Source organism: Eschrichtius robustus, chromosome 1, assembly GCF_028021215.1.
Source record: "Eschrichtius robustus isolate mEscRob2 chromosome 1, mEscRob2.pri, whole genome shotgun sequence".
Lineage (NCBI taxonomy): Eukaryota > Metazoa > Chordata > Mammalia > Artiodactyla > Eschrichtiidae > Eschrichtius > Eschrichtius robustus.
In genome coordinates this window covers 169,666,304-169,678,817 of record NC_090824.1, presented here as the reverse complement: position 1 = coordinate 169,678,817, position 12,514 = coordinate 169,666,304, and the positions used below count along the sequence as shown (strand labels likewise).

Genomic DNA, 12,514 nt, shown 5'->3' with positions numbered 1-12,514 from the left:
CGGCGGAGGCATGGGCGCGGGCACCGGAGGGGGCTGCGGGTGCCCGGCTCCCCGCCCGGCCCGACCCGCTCCCAGTGCGCTGCCGCCGCAGCCCCCGCGGCCCGCGGGGAGGCCAACCCCGCAGCCGGAGCAACTTGCCTCGGACCCTCGGTGAGGAGGGGCGGCGCGCGGGGCCGGACGGGAGCAGGCGAGGCGTGCGGGCGCGATGCCTCCGGCCGGCGGTCCGCGCGCGCCGCGCCCCGCCGCGCTGCCCCGCAGCCTGTCCCGCCTGCGCGAGTGCCCGGGCCGCTCCCGCATCGTGCTGGCGCTCGGGGCCACGCAGATGGCGCTCGGATGCCTCATCGTGGCCGTCAGCTTCGCCGCGTTGGCGCTCACCACCTCGGCCCGCGTCCGCCACTCCTGCCCCTTCTGGGCCGGCTTCTCGGTGAGTGTCGCACGGGGCTGCAGGCGGGGGCGAGCCTACCAACCCGCGGGCGCCAAGTTCGGGGCGCAAGGGCCCGGGCGAGCTGCCGCAGCCCGGGGTGCGGTTCAAAACTCGGGCAGGGTAACTCCGGGGACCCGACTCACCGCTCGCCGCCCTGGGAGCGTGGCTTTCCCTTTCCTATCGCGCTGGTCCCGGAGTAACTTTTCTTCGAGGAAGCAGAAGCCAGGCGCCCGCGACCACCCGAGGGGCCTTCGGGTGAGGGTGGGCGGCGGGCGCGCTCCGGGGCGGGCGGCTGCGCCCTGGGGCCCCCTGCTTCCCGGTGGCCGGGGACCCGCCAGGCGGGCTGGGCGGCCCTGAGCGAGGCGGGAGCAGGGGTGCGAGCCTGGTGCCGGGCCGCGGCTCCGTGCGCCTGGCCTCCGCGGCGGCTCTGGCCGGGCACTGGGGAGCAGGGCGCGTCGCGTCGGGTCGCTGGTCAGTCGAGGCGGCGGGAACCGGCCGGACCCGCTTTGGCAGCCCACCCGCTTGGCGTCCAGGACTTGGCGCGTCCCGCGTTTGGCGGGAACGCACCGGCGAGCACAGCGGGCGGCGGGACTGGGCGAGCGAATGCTGGCGGCGTCGGGGGGCGTGTTTAGTGAGCTTCGTCGCCGCGAGGGTGACCGATTTTCAGGATTTTGACCCCCAAATTAGAGAATCCAGTGGCTGACAAACCTCCATAGGAGCAAAGCCACCAGGAATCCCATTAAAAGAAATGATTGTCTCCAAGAGTTAATTTTGGGGGGCATTTTTTGATTGAAGTCGTTTTTTCCTGTATTAGTAAAGAACGGACATACGGAAACGGTAAAAATCGATGCAGAGCAGATAGTCTTTATAAAGAGAGGCACTTGGTCTGCGAACTCTTGACATCTGTAACTACATTTGGTTTCTGGTGCTGGAGTACATCTTATAGGTTTAAACCGTAAACGCAGTGTGTTTAAGTTCCATCTTCAGAAATCCAAACCAAGCCTTTGTAACGAATGTTTGCTATTTGTTGTTGAGTTTGGAAATTTAAAAATTCTGTCCAGCTTCGCTTTTTGTTGTTGTTGTTCTTTTGTAATGGCCTTTGTTCTCTAAGTCCGATGCCCGGCTGGTAAAATGAGATCTGAGCAGAACTGACTCTGTGACACCCTGATCGATACAGGTATGGTGGTTCATCCTAATGGGGGTATTAATTTTCAAAGCTTATTTCAGACCAGGGGTGAGTCTTGGAGAGCTGATTAAAACATCAGCCATGGCTGATTAGGCCATAGCTCGCAGTGTTCAAATCAAAGACAGGGGGTTGGAAGCAAGACCCAGAAGTCATGATTAAAACAGGACCCTGTATATAGTCTTCCTACCTCTGTAGCTCAATTTTTAGCATGATTTAGTATGCATTGTTTCCATGTGGTCTGTCTAGTGGGCCCGAGTTTGTGTCTGCTGGAGCGGCCTACAGGTGGCAGACTGGTAAATGAGCTTCTCTTCCTGGCTTCTCCCTGGGCCTCTGCTTCTCCACCTAGTCCGAGCTATGTGGCTTTGGCACTTTTCAAAGGGCATGGAAAAAGAGCTGCCTTTTAATAATAAACTTAAAAGGGAAAACACTCGTCAAAAACGGTAGAAAAGCTGTTTATGTGAAAAATGTACGTTCACTGCATTTTAGTCTAAAGAGTTAAATAAATATGTAATCCATGGATTCAGTTTGGGTGATTCATGGTTATTCCTTTCCACAGCTATAACCTATTAGTCCTAACTTCCTGCGATTCAGAATAATTCCACACGTGTCTGCTGTGTGCAGACGTTTCTCTAGGCTCTGGGGACAACAGTGAACAACATTCTCTGCTTACGTTTTAGAGGTTGTAGATTCTGCTCTCCGTCCACCTCCCACTCCCCGCCTCTTTACACCCGCTGTTTCACGGGCTAGTTTTCTTTCTTGAAACTGAATCTACCACATGCACCTTTACAATTCTTTCCAAACAGTATATACCATTTTTTACATATGACCTCTGCCCTTTGCAGACATGGTGGTTGGTTCCAGTGATGTTGGGACAGGTCTGCATGTTGGCGTGGCTTTCGGCGCTAACACTGGCCCCTTGCCATGAATGTGCCTGCCTGCCCGGACCTGGAAACCACTTTTCAAGGATAGTTTTCTTTTACGAATGGTGACTAAGATGGCCGGCTTGACACCAAAATCTGTTCTGCGTGGTTTAGGGCTGCCCTGTGTTTCCTCTGCATTTCCTGAAATAAGAGGTGTGGGCTCTTTAGCACTTTCTAGGTTGCTAGGCCTTCTCCGTGGTGTGTCCATGGTGAAGAACCATTGTAAAAATAATTCTCCTTTATTGAAGAAAAATCAATACCCAAGAAAACGGCTTACATTTATTGAGCACATACTGTGTGCCAGGCGTTAAGCTGAGTGTTTTTCGTGCTATGATAGCACATTTTGTCTGTGGCCCCTGGCGCCCCTGCTCTTGCACAGTTCCCTGCACTTGAACTTGGACTGGACCTCTGACTGGCCTTAGCCAGTGGGATGCAGCAGAACTAAGGCTGTCTCCAGGGCTAGGCCTAAGCCCTGAGATGTCGTGGCAGCTTCTGCAGAGTCCACTGAGGTGAAGAGGGATTAAGGAACTTGCTGTATTAGTCAGGGTTCTCCAGAGAAACAGAACCAATAAATACATATGAGCAAGCTGGAGACCCAGGAATGCTGCTGGTATAATTCAGTCCAAGTCCAAAGGCCCAGGAACTGGAGGGCCCATGGTGTAATTCCCAGCTTGGCCCCAAAGCCTGAGGACCAGGGGTGCTGATGGCCGAGGGCAGGAGCAGATGGATGTCCCAGCTCAGAGAGAGTGAATCTGCCCTTGTTCCTCCTTTTTGTCCTACTTAGGACCTCACTGGCTTGGATGAGGCCCATCTGTGTGGATAAAGGTGACCTTTACTCAGTCTGCTGATTCAGTGGTAATCTCTTCTAGAGGTACCCTCTCAGACACACCCCCAAATAATGTTTTCCTGTCTATCTGGGCACCCCTTCGTCTAGTCAAGTGGATACATAAAATTAGCCTTCACACCTGCCCAAGGTCACACCTGGCCAATGTCAGGTTTGCACTTTTTTTTTTTTTTAACATCTTTTTTGGAGTATAATTGCTTTACAATGTGTGTTAGTTTATGCTGTACAACAGAGTGAGTCAGCTGTATGTATACATATATCCCCATATCCCCTCCGTCTCGCGCCTCCCTCCCACCCTCCCTATCCCACCCCTCTGGGGGTTAAAAAGCACCGAGCTGATCGCCCTGAGGTGGATGGACCTAGAGTCTGTCATACAGAGTGAAGTAAGTCAGAAAGAGAAAAACAAATACCGTATGTTAACACATATATATGGAATCTAAAAAAAAAAATGGTTCTGATGAACCTAGGAGCAGGACAGCAGTAAAGACGCAGGTTTGCACTTAGTTGCTCTGACTTGTGATGCCACAGTCCTAGCCATTAGACTTAATTGCCCCCCAGGCAGAGGCTGATGGGGGGTGGGGTGGTGGAATAGAGCAGGCTGTAAAGGGTCAAAGGTAAAGCCTCCACAGGGAGGACACACCTCTGTTTCTTAGAAAAAGCACAAAATATGTGTAGAAAGGTGATGATTCAAGAGCACTTTGGGGAGGCATGAAATTAGGGAAATTGAGGAAGTCTGAGGATCGGGGACAGGGCTGGGGGGTCCTTGGCAAGGTTGGAAACGGGAAGGGGCGGCAGGTCTGGCCAGGGAGCAGCTGCTGTTTCAGTGACTTGAGAACCACTGCAAGTGGTGGTCCTGTTCTGGGTCCCTGCCATCCAGTTGGAAATTAGGGGTGGGCTAACTTCCCCAGGGATAAATGCTTGGCCCGTTTTGAGAGATGATGATCTATATGAACAATTTAGAAGACTACCAGGGCTGTGTGTGTTGTTTTTAAATGATCATCGAATTCAGTTTTTTTTTTTTAAGTGAACCTTATATCATAGAATAGAAACAGTTTAGTGTATGTAATAAAAAATATTAAAAATGGAATTAAAGGGGAGGGGAAGGAAATCTACAGTGCTGCCTCTGGCACTAGTGGAGGTCTTGAGTAGGTATCCTTTGATAGAGCAGCCTCATTATTTTTCTTTGAAATTTTCTTCATGCCCAGGACATCAGCGACAAATAAGTACCCTGTGAATGATCCACATTGCCAGTTACACGTGTTGATAAAGACATAGCCAGACGTAGCCGATAGGAGCTGTTTATGCACGTGTGTGTATGTATTTTTTTTCCTTTAAAAGCAACACTATACTCCAAAAGCAACAGATGCTTGTTGCAGTAACTGAAAACACAGAAGGGTATAAAGAAAATGACGACAGTGCCTTCCTCCATCCCAATTCTGTACCCACAGGTAACCGGCATTGATGGTGTTGTTTCATGTGACCTTTCCATACTATCCTTTACAATCACAAAAATATTAGGATTTATGTATATGTGTGGAATATGTTTCTTTTAAATAATTTTTACAAGAGGTCATACCACACACCTTACTCCGTGACTTCTTTTTTTTCTTTTATTTCGTGTATAATAAATATTCCCAGCCATAATTTATTATTCCTATTATTCCCATTATTTTTAATGACTGCATAAGGGTCCATAGTATGAATTTTTATAATTCATTCAGTTCTTCTCCTGCTGAGAATACTCTGTATCAGTTCTGTGTCTCTATAAACAATGCTGCTTATCTAGCCTTAGAGGCCAGTGCTTGTTTTCTGAGCATAAATTCCCCAAAGTGGAATGGCTAGTCAGAGGGTATTCAAATTTGGAATTTCATTAGATATTGCCAGATTAATTCCACAAAAGGTTGCAGTCATCCCTGCCCACAGAAGCATGACACAAGGGTGCCCTTTTGCCACCCTCTTACCAGCCCAGGCTGTTAGCATTCCTTAACATTTTATTCCTCTGATGGAAGAAAAAAATATTTCATTGTTTTCACTTGATCTGACTTTCCATGGTTATTTCTCTCATATGTTGCAAATGTTTTCTTGCAGTTTTTCACTTCTCATGTGGCTTAATTTTTGGTGTCTTTTACCATATATAAAATTTAAAAACTTTTTATGTAGTCAAATCTGTTAGTTTTCTCTTCTGCAGTGTGTGGGCTGTTTTCTTAGTTAAGATGGTTGTCATTACAGAGGTCACACAAACATTCCTTTACATTTCCTTCTAATGTTTTTATTTTATTTTTTACATTCAAATTTTAAATCATCCAGAATTTGTTTTGCATATGGTATGAAAAAAGGGCCTAACTTTATTTGCTTGCAGACAAAGTTCCTATGTACCTATGCTTCTGTTTTGGATTCTATTCAGTTTTACTCTCTTTTATTTTTTTTCATTGAGATGTAATTGACACAGAATATTATACTAGTTTCAAGCATACAACATAATGATCTGATACTTGTATGTACTGCAAAATGATCACCACAGCAAGTTTACTTGTGCAATAAGTCTACTTACATATTCATCACCATATATATCGTAGTTGACAAAATTCTTTTTTCTTGGGATGAGAACTTTTAGGATTTAGTCTCTTAGCAACTTCGAAATATGCAGTACAGGATTGTTGTTAACTATAGTTGCCATGCTGTAACATCACATCCCATGACAACTTTACTCTCTTCATTGTTTTAGGGTCAATACCGCATACTTTTGATTAAGGCAACATCCTGGTGAGTTTTGCTATTTGGTCAGGCAGGTCCCTCCATACTGTTTTCTTTTTCAAAAGTGCCTTGGCTCTTCTTCTGTATTAACTTTAAAATATCTGTGTTTGTTACTCATAAATTAGTAGTTTCCAGTAATACCCTCTTAGGATTTTTTTTTTTTAGTTAATTTATTTTATTTTTTGGCTGCACTGGGTCTCCGTTGTTGCGCACGGGCTATCTCTAGTTGTGGCAAGCGGGGTGCACGGGCTTCTTATTGCGGTGGCTTCTCTTGTTGCGGAGCACAGGCTCTAGGAGCGCAGGCTCAGTAGTTGTGGCACACGGGCTCAGTAGTTGTGGCTTGCGGGCTCTAGAGCACAGGCTCAGTAGTTGTGGCGCATGGGCTTAGTTGCTCCACGGCATGTGGGATCTTCCTGGACCAGGGCTTGAACCTGTGTCCCCTGCATTAGCAGGCAGATTCTTAACCACTGCGCCACCAGGGAAGCCCAACCCTCTTAGGATTTGGATTGCAGTTGCATTACACTGATGGATCAATTTTGGAAGTCCTGACAGTTTTATCATATGAAAACTTCCAATTCAGGAACATGGTTTGCGTCTTCATTTCTTTGTCCTTTGTCTTATACCTTTCAGAAAAATCTTTTATGGGGATGCGTTCATGGGGGCAGATTTTCAGTCTCCCCTAAACTGCTTTTGAAAAGTAAACCAGTTTATAAGATCATCCTAGAAAAAGCTGAGTGAGGACAGGTCGATGAAAGATGGGAGACGCCCACAGGTCAGGACAGAGACGGTGTAGCCAGTCCACCAGCAGCAGCCGGAGCTGCAGATGAACAGCAGGGGAGGCGGGGCGTGGGTGGTGGGCAGTGAACGGGAGCTGTTGACAGGCTGTGGGAACCAAAATCACCACGAGTTACTTAACCGGCAAAGTGGGTGGGCGCCGGAGAGGTGCTCTGGGGCTTCTGGTTGTGGGTGAGAACAGTAGCCGTGCAGGGCCGTGGAGCACAAGCCTGGGAGCATCCGAGAAATGCACAGTGAGTCTTTCCTCCTAGAAGGTCAGAGCCTTACCCTGAGCAGAATGACTGGAAACCTAAACCAAATTGAGCAGGACGGGAACGCAGACGGCAAGGCAGGGGAGGTTCTGACGGTGCTGGTCGGGGGAAAGAGATCTCAGAAACTGCTTCAGCAGCAGAAGAGAAGACCCCGAGCAGAGAGTGTGGTCTTGGATATTAAGGACTTCGGGGGTCTAGAGCTGGAGCAAAGGGCCAGGGTGGGAGTGAGCTTTATGAGCGTTCTGGGTTTAACTCTGAGAAACAAATAAGTGGATACATAGAGATCTCACACTTGAGTTCTTTACAGGTCCATAGAGCCCGGCAGGAAAAGCTGTCCTAGCCCATCCCCTCTTCTTTAGGAGCTTTCTCTTCTCGCATCAGGAAAAACCACCTCATTCATACATGGGGAACAAAAAATGGAACATTAGGTAACTTTATGCAAAATTGATTCAAAGGAAAATGATGAAAATGAACATAATGGTGCTACAGAAAATGAGAGCACACCAGAAAAATCATAAACTAATATTTCAAGATAAGCTAAAAGAGAAAACAATTTGAAAGAGTAACATCCAGCAGAAATTTAGAAACGACAAAGGATATGGCTAGATAACAGGAAATTATGAAATGAGAACAGGTTGATGTCAGGAAAGAATTAGGAAAAAATGAATTTTAGGAAGGAAGACTAAATTGTGTCCAGAAGGAACACAAGAGCAAATGGTTTCCATAGACAGCACAGAAGTAAAAATACAGGATGAAAAGGAGAAAAATGAAAACAATAGCCAATAAAGAAAGGGATATAGTGAATTAGAAAGTATAGGAGACAGGCAAAAGAGATCTGATATATATATATACAATTAGAGTGTCTAAGACAGGAAGAATAAAGCAATGGAATAAAATAAATATTTAGAACTATAATGCAAGAAAACTTACCTAAAAATAAAAGAAGACTTGAAAATGTCTACCATGTAACTGGGGGGGGAAAAATCAGTGCAGAATAATCAACATTGAGATATATCCCTGTAATATAATGAATGTTAAAGATAAGGAAAAAATCCTTTGGGCATCCAGATAAAAAGTCCTAGTCATTTGTATTGTGCATTGGAATTCTCATAGCCAAATAAATTCTTTGCTAGAAAAGGTGAAGCAATATTTTAAAAAGTAGATTTTGGGGGGAAAAAGTTGAAATTTCCAACTTGTAGAAAAGTTATAGAACAGAACTGAGAACTCCTGTGCTGTATCCCTTCAGTTAAGTTCCCTGATTGTAACCGTTTTACCGTATTTGCCCCATGGCTTGCACTTGTGTACCCTGTCTCTCTTCCTCAGTGGGAAAAAAAAAAATCCATTGTCATTAGTTTTTTTTCTTGACCTTTTTGGGAGCAGGCTGCAGAGGTGATGCCCCATCACCCCTAATCATTTCAGAGTATATCACCCCCACTCGAGGATACTGTTCTGTATTACCAGCACAAACTCCTCCAGACTAGGAAATCAGCATTGAAAGAATACTGTCACCCGATTCATAGACTCCATTGCAATTTCACCAACTGTCCAAATAGTGTTCCTGTCCCCTTTCTGGCCCAGGATCCTATCCAGGAATATGCGTGTCTCATTTCTCTTTGTTCTCTTCAGTCTTCCTTTATGTTTTGTGTTTTCCATGGTCTTAAAGAGTATAAGCCTTATTGTTCTATAGGATGACCCTGAACCTGGGTCCATCCGGTTTATCCTCATGGCCACACTCGGGTTATGCGTTCTTGGAAATGAATGAAAAGCAGAATGGAGATGCAAGATGTTCTTTCAATTCCTTCTGTCTTCTGTATTCTCTGATGAGCAGTCCATGGTAATTAAAATTGTTGCTCCCATGTGAGTTGACTGACTTTTTCTCCTTTCATCTCCATTCTGCTGTTAAACTCACCCAGTGAATTTTTTACTTTGGTTATTCTGTTTTTCAGTTTTTTTTTAAATATAATTGTGTATATTTGTGCTAAATCAGCTTATGTTGGATTTTTTTTTAATTTAATTTAATTAATTTATTTATTTATGGCTGTGTTGGGTCTTCGTTTCTGTGCGAGGGCTTTCTCTAGTTGTGGCAAGTGGGGGTCACTCTTCATCGCGGTGCGTGGGCCTCTCAGATATCACGGCCTCTCTTGTTGCTCCAAGAGGCTCCAGACGCGCAGGCTCAGCAATTGTGGCTCACGGGCCTAGTCGCTCCACAGCATGTGGGATCTTCCCAGACCAGGGCTCAAACCCGTGTCCCCTGCATTGGCAGGCAGATTCTCAACCACTGCGCCACCAGGGAAGCCCTGTTTTTCAGTTTTAAAACGTTCCATGGGTTTCCTTTCATATCAACTCATTTTTGGTTTTTTTTTTTTTTCAACTCGTTTTTTTTTCTTTCAGTTTTTGTAGCTTTTCATTCATTCCCAAAACGTTCGCTCTTACTTACTGGAACATTTTTATCATCACTGCTTTAAAGTCTTTGATCATTCCAAGATCTATCATTGATTGTGTTTTCCCCTGGGAGTTGACAGTCCTGATTCTTTGTAGGCTGAGTAACTTTGGATTATATCCTGGACATTTTGAATATTATGTTGTGGGTCTCTGGACATTGTTTAAATGCAATTAAGAATGTTGCTATTTTTTTATGACACAAACGAACTTATCTATGAAACAGACTCACAGACAGAGAGAACAGACTTGTGGTTTGCCAAGGGGGGGGGGGAGGGATGGAGTGGGAGTTTGGGATTAGCAGATGCAAACTATTATATATAGAATAGATAAACAACAAGGTCATACTGTATAGCACAGGGAACTATATTCAATATCCTGTGATAAACCATAATGGAAAAGAATCTGAAAAAGAATATATATTTATATATGTATAACTGAATCACTTTGCTGTACGGTAGAAATTAACACAACATTGTAAATCAACTATATTTCAATAAAATTTTTTAAAAAAGAATGTTGCTATTTTTGTGTTAGCAGGCTATCCATTCTCTCCGATTTAGACCACGTTGAGCTCAGCCTTCTGTGTATTGTCATTCTGATGTCAGTCCAGTTTTCAAATTCTTTGCAGTACTTTTCAGCCTGTCCTGCACATATAACGCCCAGTGGCCAGTCTGGTTCTGGGGCGGTGATCTATCCTGTATAGCACAGGGAACTCTACTCAATATTCTGTAATGGCCTATGTGGGAAAAGAATCTAAAAAAGAGTGGATATATGTCTATGTATAACTGATTCACTTTGCTGTACGCCTGAAACTAACACAACACTGTAAATCAACTCTATTCCAATAAAAATTAAAAAAACAAGAAAGGGTTCTGTTTAGGGTCATGTCTTCGCCTCAGGGATGAGCCCACTAGTTCATAAACAAATTTCAGGGATCACTTCCTGCAGTTCCTCCCTCTGTGATCTTCCTGATGTTTTCTGTTTCCCTGGGGCTTCTCTTATCCAGTCCTCCAAGAATGCTAGGGCATTTTTTTTTTTTTCAAGTAAATATTAAGTTTATTTAAAAAAAAATTTTTTTTAGGAGTAATGCATGACTTTTTTTTTTATTGGGGTATAGTTGTTTTACAATGTTGTGTTAGCTTCTGCTGTACAGCGAAGTGGAGTTCCCTGTGCTATACAGCAGCTTCTCATTAGTTATCTGTTTTATACATATTAGTGTATATATGTCAGTCCCAATCTCCCAATTCATCCCACCCCCTCCTTTCCCCCCTTGGTGTCCATACATTTGTTCTCTACATCTGTGTCTCTATTTCTGCCTTGCAAACGGGTTCATCTGTATGATTTTTCTAGATTCCACATAGATGCGTTAATATACGATTTTTGTTTTTCTGACTTACTTCACTCTGTTTGACAGTCTCTAGGTCCATCCACGTCTCTACAAATGACCCAATTTCGTTCCTTTTTATGGCTGAGTAATATTCCATTGTATATATGTACCACATCTTCTTTATCCATTCGTCTGTCGATGGGCATTTAGGTACTTCCATACCCTGGCTGTTGTAAATAGTGCTGCAATGCACATTGGGGTGCATGTGTCTTTTTGAATTATGGTTTTGAAATATGGTATATGCTCAGGAGTGGGATTGCTGGGTCATGGTAATTCTATTTTTAGTTTTTTAAGGAACTTCCATACTGTTCTCCACAGTGGCTGTATCAATTTACATTCCCACCAACGATGCAAGAGGGTTCCCTTTTCTCCACACCCTCTCCAGCATTTATTGTTTGTAGATTTTTTGATGATTGCCATTCTGACCAGTGTCAGGTGATACCTCATTGTAGTTTTGATTTGCATTTCTCTAATTATTAGTGATGTTGAGCATCTCTTCATGTGCCTCTTGGCCATCTGTATGTCTTCTTTGGAGAAATGTCTGTTTCGGTCTTCCATTTTTTGATTGGGTTGTTTGTTTTTTTGATGTTGAGCTGCATGAGCTGTTTTTATATTTTGGAGATTAATCCTTTGTCTGTTGATTCATTTGCAAATATTTTCTCCCATTCTGAGGGTTGCATTTTTGTCTTGTTTATGGTTTTCTTTGCTGTGCAAAAGCTTTTAAGTTTTCATTAGGTCCCTTTTGTAAGACTGGACACTATAAAACTCTTAGAGGAAAACATAGGAAGAACACTCTTTGACGTAAATCACAGCAAGATCTTTTTTGACCCACATCCTAGAATAATGGAAATAAAAATAAAAATAAACAAAAGAATGCTAGGGCTTTACCTTGTCTTGCTTAGGGGCCGTGCAGTGGGGGGACAAAGCGAGAGAACCAGCAACAAGGCTTTGTCCCGCCCTCTTGGGACCAAGGCCCCTCTTCTGGAGCAGGCAGAGGGGAAGGGTCTTCTGTGCATTGCCAGCTCCTGTTTCTGCTGTGGTGTTGCTTGGGTGCTGGGGTGTGAGAGTGCTGCAGAGAGAAGAGAGAGAAACCCAGAAGCAAAAACACTGGGGATTTGCTCACTCTCTTTGGGCATTAGGGAGCCGATTTCCAAATCCTTGAGCCAGAGCTCGGAGGCTTCTCCCGGGCCCTGTCTGTCTGCCTGCATGCTCAGTTGTGGGTTTCGGGCTGTGTTGCATTTTGGCTGGGGGATGCATGCTCAAGAGGGAGCAATGACAACCCTCTGCCACTGTGGTGGTAACTGGAGTTCCATCGCTCTCCACCCATCTGCCTGCTGTTTTGCTCTGAGTTTCCCAGTGGTCTGTTCCCTGCATCCCATCAGGTCCACGGCTGCAATCAGTGGGAGACACAGGGTGGTGTGTGCTTCCTCCTCCCGGGACCAAAACCTCAGTGCTGTTCCCCCTAGTGAGCCCTTTCGTAGTTGTTTACTAGAGAGTGAGCTTCAGAAAAC

At 45.0% G+C, this 12,514-nt stretch overlaps 1 protein-coding gene across 2 annotated transcripts in view; it reads left to right on the top strand.

The window, feature by feature from the left end:
- Positions 1 to 205: 205 nt before the first annotated feature.
- The window catches only part of ENTREP2 (endosomal transmembrane epsin interactor 2), a 414,304-nt gene continuing 401,995 nt past the window's right edge, over positions 206 to 12,514 (top strand). For both annotated transcript variants that reach the window (XM_068538154.1, XM_068538147.1), the window contains exon 1: positions 206 to 424. In XM_068538154.1, coding sequence (XP_068394255.1) covers positions 206 to 424 — 219 coding nt within the window. The remainder of the gene's footprint in view (positions 425 to 12,514) is intronic.